Consider the following 21,366-nt stretch of genomic DNA (forward strand, 5'->3'; position numbering starts at 1 on the left):
TGGGCAGTATCTATGTGCCCCTGGCCTTGATTACCGCTACGTTGAGTGGGTTGTCAGATGCTTGACTCCGAACCAAACCTTGTACACAGATTGTAGGAAGGGGACTTTAATGCTATTATGGATAGATCCATGGACACAACAGCATCTGAGCTGGAGAAATACTGTGAAGGTGCTGGGGTAAACAAATAACAGAAGAAACACTAATCTGGGTAGAAACAATACTTAAACATGTGGCAGACCTGGAGGGGTTCCCCAAATGGGATGCTACTGGGTTTTACATCCTGGGAGCTGAAATGACTTGCACGGTGATGAAGTTGTACATTGAGCTCCATCCTGAATATAGCTTACACAGCAGTCGGTTTTTACTCTACTCAAAGTCTGCTCTGTTTTGGGTCTGGAGACGTCTGAATTTAACCTCCTAGGAGCAAAACTTCTCCTGGGAGAATCAGAAGAAAATAAAAGCTATATGAATTTACAGATCCCTGACAAACAACCTGGCAGATTCCTTGCACTCAGGGAGGGTGGTCTGGGAGAGAATCTTGAGACCTCTTTCTGATGAAGAATGGGGTCAGACCAAGACATTCCTGAGGGAAACAGAAGTGGCCTCCGGGTTCAACCCCTTTAAATATCTGCATAAGGTTTACCTCACAAGATTTAGGTAGTGGAAAATAGGTGTGGCACCCTCCCATTCCTGCCTCCGTTCATCACAAGACAGTGATTTCCTACACACGATAGGGGGCTGCAGGTTAATTTGTTCATTTGGGATCAGTACTTACCTGCCTGGGTTCCGTACTGGGATGGAAACTACACACCAATCAGAAGACAGTCCTTCGACAATTAAACATAGACTTGGATGTAAGCAGACGTAAACTAACATTGCTGTGGTTGGGATTGGGTGTTCCCCAAAATAATAGCGAGCTTGCAGTTGGAAGATCAAGATTCCCTCCCCCCTGCGGTAGAATATATATAGATCTGGGAGACTTGGGGAAGATACCGCTGAATAGTTATAGACTCTGGACACTGAACAAGGAAATACAGGGATATAAGCCTTGGTAACAAAGGCTTATTATACAACAGGCTACAGTTATGGAGTTCGTTAGTATCAGTAGTATCAGTCGGATGTGGCAGCATGGGCATTGGGGGGGGGACTTGGGGCAAGGTAACCAGGTGACTCGTTTAATTTTTCTTTTTTTACATTTTCATTATATTTAAGTCCCAATATTAAAATTAAACAAATGTGTTAAAAATAAATTTTTTAAAAAGCGGACTGATCCTGGTGGACTTGCCAGGATAAGCTGATGGTGTATGGTTCACAAAGTTTAGAGACAAGAAATATAGCCAAGAAAAAGTGGCTCAGAGGGAGAACTAGAAATCTATCGGTCTGGATTCCACATGCAATCACCATGTTAGTGCCATGAACTGTACTGTCTCAGATGTGGTGACAGTGCTGCCGCTTCTCAGAATTTGCTCCAAGTTTGCAGACATATACTATTCTAAGGGGGCAAAAGTGGCAAGGGATGGCAATTTGAAGATACCTTTATGAAGGAGCTCAAGGCTTGTTGGCAACATTTAGTGCATTTTAAGAAAGCCCAGCGTTCATATAATAGTTTCAGCCTGGGCATTCTTGGACAGACAATTCCAGACCGAGGGCGCTCAACTGAGGCTCCCAAATCAGGTCCCCAAAAGACTCCAGGTGACTTTGGCTATGAAGACCACAAACAGTTTCTTCCCTTTCAGAAAGACACAAACAAGACAGTTTCCAGTGTTGATACCACCATGAGCAAGCAGGATACACTGTTCGAGATACAGGGGAGTAAATCATTTTTCTCAAGTCCTTCTGTGGGAAAGGACTGGCTTGCTTCTGGACACCGTGATGTCTGATGGGGAATGTTTGGATCTTACAGACAGTTTAGGGATTCTATATAGAACACTATACTTCTCTAATGCAGATTACTAGAACAAGGCTGTTTATACAGGAGAGAACAGGTACTGGCATCAGTAGAAGATGGAATGAGAGTACGCTATTTGGACAGTGCTGCACCCTGCAGATTTTTCAAAAATGTATTCCTAGTGGAGAAAAAGTATAAAGGCTTCCAGCCAGTCATCAACTAATGTGAATTTAGAGCATGACTCGTGTACCCGCTTTTCAAAATGAAGGCTAATCTAAGGAAGGAGCATTTACTTGGAATTAAACGACTCATACCTGACAGTTCAGATGTCCTGCATGTACAGATTTTCTTCAGCTCTACTGGCTGGATCAGATATCTTAATTCACTTTATTACAGTCTGGTCTCTTGTGTACTCCTTGTTGCTTCACCAAGCTGCTCAGACTGGTGGCAGAGTTTCTCCCCTCTTCAGGGGCATGTGGTTATCTTTCTAAGTGGATTAAGTGATTTTGATAGCCCTGGACCCAAGTATTTTGACAAAGTATTTGAAAACAGTGGTCAGTCTTCAGCAGGAACAGTTTTTTTATGACCCAGGAGATACTCAATCACAAGATTGGGGATCAAACTAGTGGATTTCAAGTGGGCAATACTTAAACTTCCAACTCTCAAGGTGGCTAAAATAAATTAACGTCCCCGCAGAGCTCTTTGAGTGTGATTCTATCTCTAGGTTTGCTGGCAAGACTAGAGGTCTGTTGACTTCTTGCATACAAGTCATATGTTCAGCTCAACTCCATTAAAGGGCTTTGCAGAGGCTGAAGATGCGTCACCTTAGGAGAAAATTTGCTTAATGGGATAAGTTTTCCCTCTCAGACGAATCAAGAACGGTGAATCAGAGGTTGTTTCTACATATGAAGGCCTGGAATTGTAAACCCATTTCGGAATTAAGCACAAATAAAAAGGTGGAGTCAGACATCAGCAAACAGGGATAGGGTGGCTGTAGTGGAGACACCTGTACAGATTTCTATATCAACTATCTGGAGCTGTTGCATGATGTCACTGGTGAATGATTAGGTCCATCCACAGCACAATGGAGCACTGAACATTGTGTAACCAATGTAGAAACTTAAAGCTTAAATTTGTTTTAAAATCTGGAACTGCTGCAAACTTGGAGGAATCTGATGGACCTAGTTGAGTTACTGCATCCAGTAGGTGGTGAAGCCTCGGTCATTGATGGCCTGGTGTATTTTAGGGGACGATCTCAGGAATTTTGAGATAAGCAACTGGTACCGAACCTCTCGGTAGGATACAATTTTGTTATTTATTTTAAGATGGAAGAGGTCTCATTCACTGTTACTAGGGGGACAGAGTCCAAAACCAGGATGGTTTCCCAAATTTCTGGATACCCAGGGAGGTGCATAGTAAGGGGTGTAAGGGCCTATGAACAAGGAGATCTAGCCCAAAGGGGTCAACTAACTGCTGCTTTTTTCAGGAAATTCTTTTTCTCAGTTTCTTCTACGAGCATAGACTAGTGGGTGAAGCAGGAGGCGGTTACTGATAAGGAAATGTTTAGAGCTCACTCAATTGGGAGAGAGGTGGGTAAGGCAATAGCATTCACAGGGGTTGACTGAGTTTTGATTAAGGGATTATTTTAAGGTTGGTCGACTGACTGATCCCCAGATTCTACATTCACAAAGTTCTATTTAAACCCTTTTCAGCATTGCTGGCGATGAGCAATCTTTGGAAATGTATTTAGTCAACTGTGGCCCGAACTACAATGAAACACTTCCAAGTAACTGTAACGGAAAGTAGGAATTTTTACTGAGGTGACAGGAAGTGAGGATTATCTATAGCTGTACTGTTATCTGGCTTGAACAGCCTAGGAATGTTACTGAGGTTTCAGTGCTTCTTAAGTTTTATCTTACATTCCTGAAAAATGCTATGTTTATTTCACGTTTTGGCAAGATTAGACAGCAGGATCAAATGGAAATTTACCTGGATCACAGATACACTGTGGAGAGCAACACAAAGGAAGAGTGACAGAAGAACGTATTGTTAATGGAGCTCTGCGATTGAATTCTGAGATCACATGATTTTATTTGAGAGAATCCTTTTTTGGTCACAATGCTCTGAGGAGATGTAATTTTTAAATAAAAGAGAAAGATACACATTAGTACTTTAATATAGCTGCTGAGCAATAAGGCAGATGTGAGTTAAACAGCTCACATCCTTATAATCAATATAATTTATATGAGGTTTGAAGGTGCCCTTGGCTATAGTCAGATGGTGATGTGGGTGCAGAGGGGCTGAGTGCAATTACATTCATCAGCTATACCAAAAGTGGGAGCTTTAGTCACAGTAAGCAATAGCTCCAGCTTCTGGGGTGGTCCAGCATCCAGGTGAATACTTTAGAACTACGTTTTGCTTAAAGAGATGGTAGTTTCAGCTTAATGGTTTATTTTTTTTAAAGGGGAAGGGAAAATAAAAGGTTAATTTAAAAAAGTGAAGTGAAAACTTACAGCTGTTCACTTAACTATATGAGAGAATCTCAAACTAAGCATTTCAGGATGGGTGGTTAGTGGGAAAAAGAACCCAAGAAAGACCCATTTTCCTTTTGGCGCACAAGTCTTAAGCTAAAACGTTTGTCATAAAGTTGCATATGTCATACAAGAAAATCATTTTGGTACATTTCCAATAGATTACAGGCTTTCACATGTTGAGGGACCAGGCTATATAGGCAATGTGTCTGTATATGGAGAAGAGAGAAGCTACCTGTGATTGTTGTAAGGATGATAAGGGACTTTTGAACGCCTTGGCCATGATTCTTTTTATCTCCACACCAGTGCTATTCTTTACACACATAGACTTGTCCCACTGGATGGCATGATCTGGCTCAATTGGATTTAACCAAGCCAGTTCATCCTCACAAATGTGAAGTGGAGGTGGTGGGCGGATGAATTCTGGCCGAAAATGGCCTGCAAAAGCAAGAGAAAAACAGCTTTAAACAGCAACACAGTAGTACAAATTAAGCATAAAACCACTTTGAAGTCATCCCCATATTATAAATATGTAAAGTTAAAACCACAGTGGTGAAGTTCATGATTCAGATCTGCCAATTAGACAATGCTCTTTCCATGACATATGAATAGTATCAATACATACATAGTGACCTAAATGGGTGTTAGGAGCACACTACATCCCATCCCAGCACAGGTCGCCCTTTTGTATGCAGGTAAATGAAATGCACACAATTAGCACTTCAAAATTAGCTGCAGCTTCTCTACAAATTTGGTGCACATATTGCTGTATATCTCTAAACACATGTTTCTGAGTTTTCAATTAATCAGTGGAGAGCAGAAGTAGTAGAGAGGAAATAAACGTCATTTAGGATTGCTAGAAATGCTGCCAAATTATTCTCAGGTCAAAGTATCACTCACAGGCACATCTCCAAAGCTAGTCAGTTTGTTGGCTGAAGAGATCTCCTGGGATGTGAGGCAGTATGATCCCATCCCCCTTCTATTTAAAATGGCTCCCTAGAGCCGGTGAGCTGACAAGCTTTTTGGAGATGCACCTGTGTGCCTGTGAGAGGTACTGAGACCTGAGACAACTGTGGCAGCATTCTTAGCAACCCGATTAAATGTGTTTATGAACTCTACTGATTAAGGATAAAATCCAGAAACACGAGTCTAGAGATGAACAGCACTACCTGCACCAACTTTGATGAAATACTCCTACAAATATTTAAGTAAGCACAAATTGTGAACTGCATTCAACATAATGCAAAGGAGCGAACCCTGCTGGGATGTGAGGCAGTGTGCTCCCATCAATTTAAATAGGCTCTGTATGAAGTTGGCTCTTTATGTGATACATCAGTTAGTTGATATACTGTGTCAAGAGTCCAGGGGTTCCCTTATTTATCTATTTAATATTTTTTTTTACATTTATAAAGCAGACCCTCACCTAAAAAGGTATCCTGGAGCTAGAGCATCCAACTGGGAGTCGGTCAGCAGCTCCTAAGAGAAAAGTGGCAGTGGGAGTTAGTGAGGGGTGGGGGGTACCAGGTTTTCAGAGAAGTCCTGAACCGTAGGAGATCGCATGAGAGCCTAAGAGGCTGGGAGCCGGTTTCAAAGCTGGCTGCTATCACAAAGAAGGCACTTCCTCCCTGTCTAATCTTCTTGAAATCTAGAATACAAACAAGATTAGCTGACGAGGAGTGGAATCATCTCCCTGGAGCATATTTCCAAAAGGCATTCTGAAAGTGTAATGGACCATGTACCAGAAGAGCCTTGAAGACCGTACCAAAGGGCCTTAAAGGCAATTCTGTGCTTGACTGGGTGCTAGTGAAGCTCTTTCACTGCATCTGTTGTGGAGGATCTTTAAGGCCTATCCAGAGCCAGTTTGGCTACAGCGACCTGTACTCTGAGCAGCCTTTGCAGCAAGAAGTCTGGAGCTCCTAGTAGGAGAGCAACACAATAAACCAGCTTGCTCATAATAACTGTGTACAACCAGGGTTTCGGCAGATGTTGGTAGCATAGGAAGATTCTGCAGATCTCGCGGGTTTGACAGGGGCCTTATGAGTGGACAGGGGCCTTATGAGTGGACAGGGGCTTGCTATGCAGGGAGTTGAAGTGGTGGAGTTGAAGTGGTCGAGCAGCGCTCGGCTTAACACAGAAGAGTGCAAGAAATTTGTAAAATACACACAATAATTAATAAATGACATGACTCAAGAAGGAGATTCACACCAATTTATAAAAATAGCAAGTACCTTTATATATGATTTGGCTTCAGAGAAAAATCGTTCAGGTAAGTACGGTTTTCAAATATAAATTCTTTTCACTTTAAAAAGTGGACACAGTGCAATTTATGAGATCTGCAATTTTATCCTATGAAAGGAAGAACAAGTTCTGCGAACAGGTACAGTACATCGACATACAGAAGCAATCCCACGAGTTAAGGTGAGTGGTGGCAAGGTCCAAGGCATCAACAACAGTACACCACCAGCAGTATGAGGCAAGCCAGGTGCAGGGTGCAAATCAGCCCAAAGCGTTCTAATGGGAATCAGTCACTGTAAAAAGAGGCTGCATGATCTGGCTTGGAAGCCAGTCAGGCTGAACCACCAAGTGGGCTCAGGCCTTGTAATGCTCGGGAGGCACATTTGGCCCAGGGGTGTCCTTAGGCATCAGGTATTTCCTTACCGGAGCAGTTGCAGTTGAGGGGGCCTGCATGTAGAGACAGCAGGAGACATCAGGGAGTCCAGGAATGATAAAACCATGATGGACTCAAGCTCTGGAGGGCTGGGGAACCTTGTTGGCACTGGTGGCCCACTTGAACTTGGGCCTGAGGTGACCGGTGCAATGGTGGCTTCAGGTGTTGGGTTTTAGCAGTTCCGAAGGCCTCAGAAGCTACTCTATTGGAGATTATTTAGAACAGGTCTGCTGTTCACCAGAGGTGTTAAGTCTATCGAAGCTAGGCAGTCCTCCCTTGTTTCTGGAATCACAGCTGCAGGAAAAGTCGTCTTTGGCTCCGTTTTCAACGAGGGATGGAGACAGGCCGGCAGGGTATGTACTGGGTCAGTAGGTTCTCTTCTTGGCTTTTGCGGTTCTTCTGTGAATGCTTTCTTCTTAGGTCATCAGGATGTGCTTCTCTAGTGCTAGGGACTCCCCATAAAACTGAATTTAGGGGAGTGTAGGTTAGTAGTCAATGGACTACTGACCCTTGAGGTCACTACGCCCCCTATATGACCCCTTCCTGTGGGAAGTGGGCATATCAGTGTCCTACCCAACCTAAGTATGACATCACAAAGGTGGCTACTTCCGAAAAATTGTGGCCACCTCACAGTAGCCCACCTTAGAGGTGGTACTAGCATTCAGGTGGCACACCTACCTACATAGGGTCATAGGACCATTGAATCCTACAGAAACCTGTGTTCTTGGTTTTTTTTTTTTTTTATAACCATTGCCCCTCCATATTAAAGGGATACCTGGAGGTGATCGTGTTTTTTTAAATCTTTAAGCCCCTGCCTTTTTAGGTCTCGTAGAGAGACATATTGCGGTCAAACCAGAAAGTTTCCGAGTGCGGATTTTCAACAGTTCACGTGAAATCACGTGACCACCTAACAAGCACAAGCATTTCCCCACCTCAAAGCCAGCCATCAGCCTCCCTCCCACAGGCTTCCCCAGCGTGAGCACTTAGTCAGCTGTAACAAGTTGAAGCCAACACGAGTACTCTCCTTGCTCTCTCCTCCCCTAATTATTCACTGCATGGCCGGCCCGGCCGGCCGGCACATCAAAGGCTGCTGCTCCCAATGCATCTCGTCACCCTTCAGGGCTCGATAAATGTACTCGACCGCTCGCAAATGCGAGTGAATTTCTTCAAGGGCGAGCCAGTTTTCAGGCCTACTTGACCGGCCTGGCGAGTGTTATCTGCCGCTGCAGTGCCAGGTGCCAATTTGTGGGTCGAGTGCAATTGATGTCAGGTAGAGTAGAAAAGTCTACTTATTCGACCTGCAGGTCAAGTAAGATTTTTTAGATTTGTCGAGCCCTGCCCTTCCTCCCTTGTTTTGTTTGCACGGATAGGGCAGGTTCTGAGACTTTATTTTGTTTCTGCCCTTGTTTTCGAAATGTTGGCTTTTCTAACTATACATCTTCATCCAGCAGGAGTTCAGAAAAGATAACCGTAGTGGTAATAACCCTACCTATCGGCATTTGTTTATCCTTTTGTTTCCGTTGCGTTTTTTGTTTCCAATCTGCATTTTTTTTTAGTTTCTCACTTTCTCCATTGTTTTACTTATTCCGATCAGCATGTCTCTGCAATTTTTTTTAATAGGCACGGGAAGAGCCGAGGCTAAAACCAGTTTCCCCAGTTTCCAAACTTTGCAGCTCTGGATATTTCATCATATCCTCTCTCTAAATCAATCTGCATTTTTGAGGGGGAGTTTCGCACTTCATTACACCCACAAGTTGCGTGTTTACTGCAACCTAGTGGAGAACAGATGCATTAACAGCATAGTGAACTGGACATTTAAACGTTTCACATCATCACATGCCAAGAGAGGAACAGAACATTTCTTAGAACGCACCTGAGGCCCAATAATAACCTCCTTACTAACATTCCCAGCCACCATTACTGCTGTGAATATGTGCATTTAAGTAAAGCACAGGCGAAGCTTACATCAAGAAAATTAAGTATGTTCGGGATTTTCTCAAATGCCTCGCTTTATTTACCACTGATGATAAACGTGTCTCTATAATGCGAAAATATAATCTAGAAAAACAAGAAACTAAAGCCCGTACAAATACGTTTTGCCTGAGCAACAATACTACAAAATATGGCAGTAGAAAACAATCTTTGGGGAAATCCTTAAAAGCCCTTTAAAGTTGAATGCCAAGGCGGCTGCAGACTAAGACCAGCGCTCCAGAAGCCCACATGGGCCATGCCACAAGAGAACATTACGTTTACACCGCCACTGCCATCAGCTGTGAGCGACTGACGGTCGGCACCTTTTGTATTACAGTGCTTGGTCTGTTGGGGGGCTAAAAAATGCAGGCAAGTGTAGTTGTGTGATCCGTGGTACAAGCCTCAACATGAATAACAACATCGTCTCCCGCATTTAGGTTTTGAGGGAGCAATTCAAGAGCCTACTCCAACTTTACACCTTACATCCTTATAATTAAAAACACCTGTGACAGTGAAACCGGTCATAATATTAGTGCCAGGGCACTTTATATAAATGCAGACATCCACTGCGGATAGACCGAATTGACTATTCAGTGAAACAGGCTAAGTGACAGGGACTGTGAACATAATTGTACTCAGGCACACGGCAGCACCCCAGAGCGACCCATGAGGTAATAAGTAACGCAGGACACGTACAAAACACAAAATATTTGACTTCAGCCACAGGTCCGAGTTTGTGTATACACTACCTCAGCATTTGAACCCAGAAAGTACCCCTCCCGCCATGTTACAGTGCCACTTACATGTTCTGCCTCTTTGTTAAGAGTTGCAAAGGACATACGTTCCTCCAACCAAAGCGATCGTGTTTGCTGCACCTGCCCTTCTAAACTTCCCCACCACTCAGCTCCTCACTCTCTTTGAGACGCCCACTTTTAGGGTTGTCACAAAATATAACTGTTTAGCGAATCCTTTTTTGTTGACGATCTACTTAGTCACCCGCGGTTCGAAGACTAACACATATATCATCACTGAAACAATTCAATTGTTTAGATCAAGACCCATACTTGCGTGGATTTTGGCTTTATTACTTCCTGGTGAGTGTCACTGAGTTCGGTTCTGGCCTCTTCTAATTTGGAACCATTCGTCGGTTTTGGGTATTCATCAACATTGTTACATATTCACAGAGTAGGCAGGGGGCATCTTCTAACAATCAAAGGCACGTTGAAGCCTCCACACTCTGTATCACCAGGGACTGTTTCCTACTAATCACGACTACCAGATGTGTTGGCCTAATTAATTTAGTTGAAAGAACCAACACTACAACATCCACACTGCTTTTTTTGTCACGTGGAAATCCAAGCCTGTAATCAGTTTTCACGATGACATGAGGTAAGGCAAAGACAATTTTCGGCACAAATAAAAGCAAGCTGCCTCTTCTTTGGTTTGGTGCTGCAGAAAACTTACCAATTGAGATCAAATAATTGAGGTTGCCTGCAAGAAATGTATTATATGTGGGGGTCTGGGAGCACTCCTAAAAAATTTTTTTTTTTAAAAAGCTTGAATAATCGGATACGTCTCACTTCACCAAAAAGCATTGGCATAGCCAATAGGTCTCGCCTTTGGGACCTTATAAGTGTTTAGCCATGCACCACTTGATGTTGTTGCACCAGGGATATTGTGCTGGATAACTAAACACTTCTTATTTTTATGTCTTTTCATTCCCTTTTACGATTTCTCTCCAGCCCTCTCGTGCTCCATTTAGTTTCCTCTTTCCTTCTTTCTGCCTTGCTGTCCCCTCCCTTCTTCTCCCACTAACACCTCATATTTCTCTATTTTCTCTCCTCCTCTCAACATTCTGCCTTCCACTCACTTCTGTTGTTCTCTGTCTCTTTTACTAACGTCCCTTTGGACCCGTTTACATGCTCCCCTCTCTCCTTCGTTTGCTGTGTCATTGCATTTTCTTATTTATCCCTTCATCTCATTCTATCTATCGCCCTGTCTATCTATCTATCTATCTATCTATCTATCTATCGCCCTTGCTCTGTCCATCTATCTATCTATCTATCTATCTATCGCCCTCGCTCTGTCTATCGCCCTCGCTCTGTCTATCGCCCTCGCTCTGTCTGTCTATCTATCTATCTATCTTTCGCCCTCGCTCTGTCTATCGCCCTCGCTCTGTCTATCTGTCTATCTATATATCACCCACACTCTGTCGATCTATCTATATATCGCCCTCGCTCTGTCTATCTATCTATCGCCCTCGCTCTGTCTATCGCCCTCGCTCTGTCTATCTATCTATCTATCTATCTATCTATCGCCCTCGCTCTGTCTATCGCCCTCGCTCTGTCTATCGCCCTGTCTATCGCCCTCGCTCTGTCTATCGCCCTCGCTCTGTCTGTCTATCTATCTATCGCCCTCGCTCTGTCTGTCTATCTATCTATCTATCGCCCTCGCTCTGTCTGTCTATCTATCTATCTATCGCCCTCGCTCTGTCTGTCTATCTATCTATCTATCTATCGCCCTCGCTCTGTCTATCGCCCTCGCTCTGTCTATCTATCTATCTATCGCCCTCGCTCTGTCTGTCTATCTATCTATCGCCCTGTCTGTCTATCTATCTATCTATCGCCCACGCTCTGTCGCCATCGCTCCGTCTATCTATCTATCTATCGCACTCGCTCTGTCTATCGCCCTGTCTATCGCCCTCGCTCTGTCTGTCTATCTATCTATCGCCCTCGCTCTGTCTATCGCCCTGTCTATCTATCTATCTATCTATCTATCGCCCTCGCTCTGTCTATCGCCCTCGCTCTGTCTATCGCCCTCGCTCTGTCTGTCTATCTATCTATCTATCGCCCTCGCTCTGTCTATCGCCCTCGCTCTGTCTATCTATCTATCTATCTATCTATCTATCTATCGCCCTCGCTCTGTCTATCGCCCTCGCTCTGTCTATCGCCCTGTCTATCGCCCTCGCTCTGTCTATCGCCCTCGCTCTGTCTGTCTATCTATCTATCGCCCTCGCTCTGTCTGTCTATCTATCTATCTATCGCCCTCGCTCTGTCTATCGCCCTCGCTCTGTCTATCTATATATCGCCCACACTCTGTCTGTCGATCTATCTATATATCACCCACACTCTGTCTGTCGCCCTCGCTCTGTCTATCGCCCTCGCTCTGTCTGTCGCCCTCGCTCTGTCTGTCTATCTATCTATCTATCGTCCTCGCTCTGTCTGTCTATCTATCTATCTATCGCCCTGTCTGTCTATCTATCTATCGCCCTCGCTCTGTCTGTCGATCTATCTATATATCGCCCACACTCTGTCTGTCGATCTATCTATATATCGCCCACACTCTGTCTGTCGATCTATCTATATATCGCCCACACTCTGTCTGTCTGTCTATCTATCTATATATCGCCCACACTCTGTCTGTCTGTCTATCTATCTATATATCGCCCACACTTTGTCTGTCTGTCTATCTATATATCGCCCACACTCTGTCTGTCGATCTATCTATATATCGCCCACACTCTGTCTGTCTGTCTATCTATCTATATATCGCCCACACTCTGTCTGTCGATCTATCTATATATCGCCCACACTCTGTCTGTCTGTCTATCTATATATCGCCCACACTCTGTCTGTCGATCTATCTATATATCGCCCTCGCTCTGTCTATCGCCCACACTCTGTCTGTCGATCTATCTATATATCGCCCACGCTCTGTCTGTCTATCTATCTATCGCCCTCGCTCTACCGCCCACGCTCTGTCTGTCTATCTATCTATCGCCCTCGCTCTATCCATCGCCCACGCTCTGTCTGTCTATCTATCTATCTATCGCCCTCGCTCTGTCTGTCTATCTATCTATCTATCGCCCTCGCTCTGTCTATCGCCCTCGCTCTGTCTGTCTGTCTATCTATCGCCCTCGCTCTGTCTGTCTATCTATCTATCGCCCACGCTCTGTCTGTCTATCTATCTATCGCCCTCGCTCTGTCTGTCTATCTATCTATCTATCGCCCTCGCTCTATCGCCCACGCTCTGTCTGTCTATCTATCTATCTATCTATCGCCCTAGCTCTGTCTATCGCCCTCGCTCTGTCTGTCTATCTATCTATCGCCCTCGCTCTGTCTGTCTATCTATCGCCCTCGCTCTGTCTGTCTGTCTATCTATCTATCGCCCTCGCTCTGTCTGTCTATCTATCTATCTATCGCCCTCGCTCTATCGCCCACGCTCTGTCTGTCTATCTATCTATCTATCGCCCTCGCTCTGTCTATCGCCCTCGCTCTGTCTATCTATCTATCTATCGCCCTCGCTCTGTCTGTCTATCTATCGCCCTCGCTCTGTCTGTCTGTCTATCTATCTATTGCCCTCGCTCTGTCTATCGCCCTCGCTCTGTCTGTCTATCTATCTATCTATCGCCCTCGCTCTGTCTATCGCCCTCGCTCTGTCTATCTATCTATCTATCGCCCTCGCTCTGTCTATCGCCCTCGCTCTGTCTATCGCCCTCGCTCTGTCTGTCTATCTATCTATCTATCTATCTATCGCCCTCGCTCTGTCTATCGCCCTCGCTCTGTCTATCGCCCTCGCTCTGTCTATCTATCTATATATCGCCCACACTCGGTCTGTCTATCTATCTATCTATATATCGCCCACACTCTGTCTGTCTGTCTATCTATCTATATATCGCCCACACTCTGTCTGTCTGTCTATCTATACATCGCCCACACTCTGTCTGTCTGTCTGTCTATCTATATATCGCCCACACTCTGTCTGTCGATCTATCTATATATCGCCCTCGCTCTGTCTATCGCCCTCGCTCTGTCTGTCTATCTATCTATCTATCTATCGCCCTCACTCTGTCTATCGCCCTCGCTCTGTCTATCGCCCTCGCTCTGTCTGTCTATCTATCTATCTATCGCCCTCGCTCTGTCTATCGCCCTCGCTCTGTCTGTCTATCTATCTATATATCGCCCACACTTTGTCTGTCTGTCCATCTATATATCGCCCACACTCTGTCTGTCGATCTATCTATATATCGCCCACACTCTGTCTGTCTGTCTGTCTATCTATATATCGCCCACACTCTGTCTGTCGATCTATCTATATATCGCCCACACTTTGTCTGTCTGTCGATCTATCTATATATCGCCCACACTTTGTCTGTCTGTCGATCTATCTATATATCGACCACACTCTGTCTGTCGATCTATCTATATATCGCCCACACTCTGTCTGTCGATCTATCTATATATCGCCCACACTCTGTCTGTCTGTCGATCTATCTATATATCGCCCACACTCTGTCGATCTATCTATATATCGCCCTCGCTCTGTCTATCGCCCTCGCTCTGTCTATCGCCCTCGCTCTGTCTATCGCCCTCGCTCTGTCTATCTATCTATATATCGCCCACACTCGGTCTGTCTATCTATCTATCTATATATCGCCCACACTCTGTCTGTCTGTCGATCTATCTATATATCGACCACACTCTGTCTGTCTGTCTATCTATATATCGCCCACACTTTGTCTGTCTGTCGATCTATCTATATATCGACCACACTCTGTCTGTCGATCTATCTATATATCGCCCACACTCTGTCGATCTATCTATATATCGCCCTCGCTCTATCGCCCTCGCTCTGTCTATCGCCCTCGCTCTGTCTATCGCCCTCGCTCTGTCTATCGCCCTCGCTCTGTCTATCTATCTATATATCGCCCACACTCGGTCTGTCTATCTATCTATCTATATATCGCCCACACTCTGTCTGTCTGTCGATCTATCTATATATCGACCACACTCTGTCTGTCTGTCTATCTATATATCGCCCACACTTTGTCTGTCTATCTATCTATCTATATATCGCCCACACTGTTATGTTATGTTATATATGAGTCTTATATAGCTCAACGGCTACTCCAAGGGAGTGTCCCGGCGCTTTGTGCTCCAGACCCAAGAGGAAACTGAAAAAACATAACAGCAGAGAAAAACAGAAGCTAAAAAGGAGGCGCACTAACCAGAAAATAACCAAGTCTTTAGACCCTTCCTAAAGGCTAGCAGATTAGATGTGGCCCGAAGGGACAGCGGTAAGGAGTTCCATAGCTGGGGGGCCAGGAATCTAAAAGACCGGCCGCCCAGTCGGGCCTTCTTTATACGTGGAACCACAGCAAGTGCCAGTGACTCCGATCTTAAGGATCGTGTTGGCCGGTAAAAGTCCAGCCTCTTCTGAAGTTATTTAGCACCAGTGGCATGCAGGGCTTTATGGGCTAGAGTCATGGCTTTGAACATTATCCTCTTCCGTATGGGAAGCCAATGAAGGGATTGGAGCAAGTTAGAGGCACTGGTGCGGCGATGGAGGCCAAAAATCGCTCGGGCTGCAGCGTTCTGGGTCACCTGCATGCGCTGTAAGAGATATTCCGGCAGACCCAGATACAAAGCATTAGCATAGTCCAATCTGGATCCTATGAGTGCCTGTACAGTTATCCTCCGATGTTCCTCAGAAAGTAGAGGAAAAAACTTTCGAAGCATCCTGAGGATACCGAAACACGTCCCTGTGAGAGTAGCCACCTGGGATTTGAGCGTGAGCTCGTTGTCAATTTTAGTTCCCAGGTTCTTCGCCCATTTAGATGACTGAGCTGGGGGGAACATGTCGGCAGGCCACCAACCATGCCAATCCGGTTCCGATGGGCATCCGAAGAAAAGTATCTCGGATTTATCCGAGTTGCACTTGAGGCTGTTCAGTTGGAACCAGTTGAAAACAGCCCCAAGGCACTCACGGATACTTTCCCCATCGAAATCTTCGCTCTTGCGGCAGGTGAAAAGAAGCTGGGTGTCGTCAGCATATGAGACGATCCGGGCCCCATAGGACTCCGCCAATGTCGCCAGAGGGGTCATGAGGATGTTAAATAGAGTAGGGCTCAGTACTGAGCCCTGAGGAACTCCAACTCCCAATGGCGGCATTTCAGCAGATCCAGGTGAGGCCCAGACCGTCTGTCGGCGGTTGGCTAAGAAGGAACAAAACCAATTGAGCACCGCCCCCCCTAGACCGATGTCATGTAATCTAGTGAGGAGATCCTCATGGGGGACGGTGTCGAAAGCCGCCGACAGATCTAACATGACTAACATCACCCTGCCTCCAGCATCCAGCACCTCCTTCACAATCTCAGAGACTTCCAAAAGCGCCGTCTCGGTGCTTAGGTTGGATCGAAAGCCCGATTGGGACGCATGGAGTAGCTCATTCGACTCCAGGAAGTTAGAGAGCACGCTGTGAACGTGTTTCTCCAGGATTTTAGTAAGTGCTGGAAGGAGCGAGATCGGTCTGTAGTTGGACGGGGCCTCCGGGTCAAGGCTGGGCTTCTTGAGAAGAGGAATAACCATGGCCTGCTTCCAGGATTGTGGCAAAATTCCCTGACTCAAGGAGAGGTTGAGAATAGGATTGGCTATGGGGTTAACAACATCTGCCATTCTCGCCAGGAACTTAGCCGGGCAGGGATCGCGAGGTGAGCCAGATTTAAGATTCCTCATCAACGCTAGAGATGAGGAGATCGCAAGGGGCGGGAAGTCTAACAGAACTGGGCCAGAGGTAGACAGGTGAGCTATCTCGTTAGACAGAGTCGAAGGATCGGCTGTCGGTCTTGGAGGAAAGGAGTCCTGTATTTGCCTAATTTTGGTAGTGAAAAAATTAGCAATGGTGTCGGCCCAGGTCTCAGCCGGGGCTTCCTGTGCTGAGATTGTTCGAGAATTTACTACCCCGCGCTCAATCGCAAAAGATCTCCTTACAGGAATTTGCGGCTTCCTCAATTCTTTTGGCAAAATAGCATTTCTTGCCTTGTAGGATTAAACCATGATAAGATTTCATCATGGATTTGTAGATCTGTTTAGCCTCGGTATCATAATGGGCTCTCCAAGCCCGTTCGGCGACTTTACATTGTCTACGGGAATAGGCCAGTTCCTCCGTAAACCATGGGGGCGAGATCCGTTGAGTGTCAGATCTGGGTGGCTGTAGTGGGGCTAGCTCATTCAATCTAGCTAGGAGCCAGGACTGCAGAGTGTCAAGGTCGTTGTCCAGATCACCAGTGTAGGACAGAGGATGGTCCACCAGGGCCTGGGCTAACACTCTGTCTGTCTATCTATCTATATATCGCCCACACTCTATCGCCCACACTCCTCGCTCTGTCTATCTATCTAGCTATCTATCTATCTATCGCCCTCGCTCTGTCGCTCTGTCTGTCTATCTATCTATCTATCTATCGCCCTCGCTCTATCGCCCTCGCTCTGTCGCTCTGTCTGTCTATCTATCTATCTATCTATCGCCCTCGCTCTATCGCCCTCGCTCTGTCGCTCTGTCTGTCTATCTATCTATCTATCTATCGCCCTCGCTCTATCGCCCTCGCTCTGTCTATCTATCTATCTATCTGTCGCCCTCGCTCTGTCTGTCGCCCTCGCTCTGTCTGTCGCCCTCGCTCTGTGTCTGTCTATCTATCTATCTATCTATCGCCCTCGCTCTGTCTGTCTGTCTATCTATCTATCTATCTATCGCCCTCGCTCTGTCTGTCTGTCTATCTATCTATCTATCTATCGCCCTCACTCTGTCTATCGCCCTCGCTCTGTCTATCGCCCTCGCTCTGTCTATCGCCCTCGCTCTGTCTGTCTGTCTGTCTGTCTATCTATCTATCGATCGCCCTCGCTCTGTCTATCGCCCTCGCTCTGTCTGTCTGTCTGTCTGTCTGTCTATCTATCTATCTATCGATCGCCCTCGCTCTATCGCCCTCGCTCTGTCGCTCTGTCTGTCTATCTATCTATCTATCGCCCTCGCTCTATCGCCCTCGCTCTGTCGCTCTGTCTGTCTATCTATCTATCTATCGCCCTCGCTCTATCGCCCTCGCTCTGTCGCTCTGTCTGTCTATCTATCTATCTATCTATCGCCCTCGCTCTATCGCCCTCGCTCTGTCTGTCTATCTATCTATCTATCTATCGCCCTCGCTCTATCGCCCTCGCTCTGTCTGTCTATCTATCTATCTATCGCCCTCGCTCTGTCGCTCTGTCTGTCTATCTATCTATCTATCTATCGCCCTCGCTCTGTCGCTCTGTCTGTCTATCTATCTATCTATCTATCGCCCTCGCTCTGTCGCTCTGTCTGTCTATCTATCTATCTATCTATCGCCCTCGCTCTATCGCCCTCGCTCTGTCGCTCTGTCTGTCTATCTATCTATCTATCTATCGCCCTCGCTCTATCGCCCTCGCTCTGTCGCTCTGTCTGTCTATCTATCTATCTATCTATCGCCCTCGCTCTGTCGCTCTGTCTGTCTATCTATCTATCTATCTATCGCCCTCGCTCTATCGCCCTCGCTCTGTCGCTCTGTCTGTCTATCTATCCATCTATCTATCGCCCTCGCTCTGTCGCTCTGTCTGTCTATCTATCCATCGCCCTCGCTCTGTCGCTCTGTCTGTCTATCTATCCATCGCCCTCGCTCTGTCGCTCTGTCTGTCTATCTATCCATCGCCCTCGCTCTGTCGCTCTGTCTGTCTATCTATCCATCGCCCTCGCTCTGTCGCTCTGTCTGTCTATCTATCCATCGCCCTCGCTCTGTCGCTCTGTCTGTCTATCTATCCATCGCCCTCGCTCTGTCGCTCTGTCTGTCTATCTATCTATCCATCGCACTCGCTCTGTCGCTCTGTCTGTCTATCTATCCATCGCCCTCTCGCTCTGTCTGTCTATCTATCCATCGCCCTCGCTCTGTCTGTCTATCTGTCTATCTATCTATCGCCCTCGCTCCATCGCCCTCGCTCTGTCTGTCTATCTGTCTATCTATCTATCGCCCTCGCTCCATCGCCCTCGCTCTGTCGCTCTGTCTGTCTATCTATCCATCGCCCTCGCTCTGTCGCTCTGTCTGTCTATCTATCCATCGCCCTCGCTCTGTCGCTCTGTCTGTCTATCTATCCATCGCCCTCGCTCTGTCGCTCTGTCTGTCTATCTATCCATCGCCCTCGCTCTGTCGCTCTGTCTGTCTATCTATCCATCGCCCTCGCTCTGTCGCTCTGTCTGTCTATCTATCCATCGCCCTCGCTCTGTCGCTCTGTCTGTCTATCTATCCATCGCCCTCTCCATCGCCCTCTCCATCGCACTCTCCATCGCACTCTCCATCGCACTCTCCATCGCACTCTCCATCGCACTCTCCATCGCACTCTCCATCGCACTCTCCATCGCACTCTCCATCGCACTCTCCATCGCACTCTCCATCGCACTCTCCATCGCACTCTCCATCGCACTCTCCATCGCACTCTCCATCGCACTCTCCATCGCACTCTCCATCGCACTCTCCATCGCACTCTCCATCGCACTCTCCATCGCACTCTCCATCGCACTCTCCATCGCACTCTCCATCGCACTCTCCATCGCACTCTCCATCGCACTCTCCATCGCACTCTCCATCGCACTCTCCATCGCACTCACTCCATCGCACTCACTCCATCGCACTCACTCCATCGCACTCACTCCATCGCACTCACTCCATCGCACTCACTCCATCGCACTCACTCCATCGCACTCACTCCATCGCACTCACTCCATCGCACTCACTCCATCGCACTCACTCCATCGCACTCACTCCATCGCACTCACTCCATCGCACTCACTCCATCGCACTCACTCCATCGCACTCACTCCATCGCACTCACTCCATCGCACTCACTCCATCGCACTCACTCCATCGCACTCACTCCATCGCACTCACTCCATCGCACTCACTCCATCGCACTCACTCCATCGCACTCACTCCATCGCACTCACTCCATCGCACTCACTCCATCGCACTCACTCCATCGCACTCACTCCATCGCACTCACTCCATCGCACTCACTCTATTGATCCATTGCATTCACTCTATCTATCGCATCACCACAGCATCACTCAGCACCACCACAGCATCAATCAGAGGCACCACAACATCACTATGCGCTACCACATCATCACTAAACGCCACAGCATCACTCGTAGCCACCACAACATCACTCAGCGCCACCACAGCATCAATCTGTGCAACCATTCAACAACAACTGGTTCAAATATGTTCTCTCAATGTTTGAAGCTTTATTACAAATGTCACAAAAAGATGTTAATATTTCACTTCTGTTCTTGGATTTTCATCACAATAAAATACAATGAACATAATCTTCACAAAAGTTATTTACAAAAGTTTAAGCTACAGCCATTATAAATTACAATAACTTTTATTTAAGTATTCATTATTTAAAAAAAATAAAAGCCATTGTTATTTGTAATATCAATACATCTAAGTCACGTAAATACAACACATTTTGCATTACAAATGCTATAGGTGTCACATTTGCGAAAGTTATAACTATTGGCATTGTAAATAAAGCTATTAATTTCGCTATTTTCAAAACCAACACATGAATAAAAAAATTGTTATTTACAATACCAATAGCTCAAACTTTCCTAATGCAAGACCTATTGCATTGCAAATGCTTGTTCTTTTAAGAGCTCCCTGAAAAACGTTTGAACCCACCCTGGCCTTTAGGAGTCAGGGTGCCCATATGATGAAACATGATACTATTAGAGTGTGTTTTAGAAGAAATTAGGCCACAACCTTAAGGATCAATCATTTTTTACATTTTTACTTGGGTTGGATACTAACTTTGTTTTGGTTATTGTTGGGGAGGCGCATCCATTCCCACTTCCGTTGTGGAAGTACCTCTCTACCCTTAAGGCCTGTCCAGGTGCCATGGGGGCCCGAACACAGTGGTCTTCCTCTCCTGTGAGGGGAGCTCAAATTTACATTCCCAAGGAGGCAGCTTCTTGGAAGCTCACCGGCCCCAAGGAGACTAATCAGCAGATCATCCTGTGGGAGGTGGCATTACACACTCTTCTTGGACAGACTTTTGTTCTGGATTTCCTGACAGGGAAGGCTCTCGCCCTAGGAGGTCATAACAGCATCTCGGGTGGCAGGTTGGGAGAAACCAGTCAGCAAGGACACCAGAGACTAGTAGGTTTTCAGAGGATACCTCTAAGGTGCCTTCTAGGTGAATGTATTGGTAAATCCAACGCTGGCATCAGTGTGGGTTTACCAATATGAGATGTTTTTGATTGCAAACATCCCCATTTTCAGTGAAGCCTTCATGTAGCAGGAGAACTTGTTTTCACCAGTGTGCAGCACATGTTTTAAAATGGCTTCCCTGTACACCTGCACTGCCAGTAATATGACTGACCAGCACTGGGGCACATCTGTTTACGCAGCTGTGTCCTCACATTTAATATTCAGTACCCTGACTTAGGGCTGTCAGGCCTGCTGTAGGGG

General features: G+C 46.2%; 1 protein-coding gene across 1 annotated transcript in view; it reads right to left on the bottom strand.

Moving 5' to 3' along the window:
* Positions 1-21,366, bottom strand: part of CNOT11 (CCR4-NOT transcription complex subunit 11) — a 159,229-nt gene that overhangs the window by 82,588 nt on the left and 55,275 nt on the right. Inside the window, exon 4 of the mRNA XM_086934715.1 lies at positions 4,656-4,858. Within this exon, the coding sequence (XP_086790841.1) occupies positions 4,656-4,858 (203 nt within the window). The remainder of the gene's footprint in view (positions 1-4,655; positions 4,859-21,366) is intronic.

The sequence above is a fragment of the Lissotriton vulgaris genome, chromosome 8, assembly GCF_964263255.1.
Source record: "Lissotriton vulgaris chromosome 8, aLisVul1.2, whole genome shotgun sequence".
NCBI lineage: Eukaryota > Metazoa > Chordata > Amphibia > Caudata > Salamandridae > Lissotriton > Lissotriton vulgaris.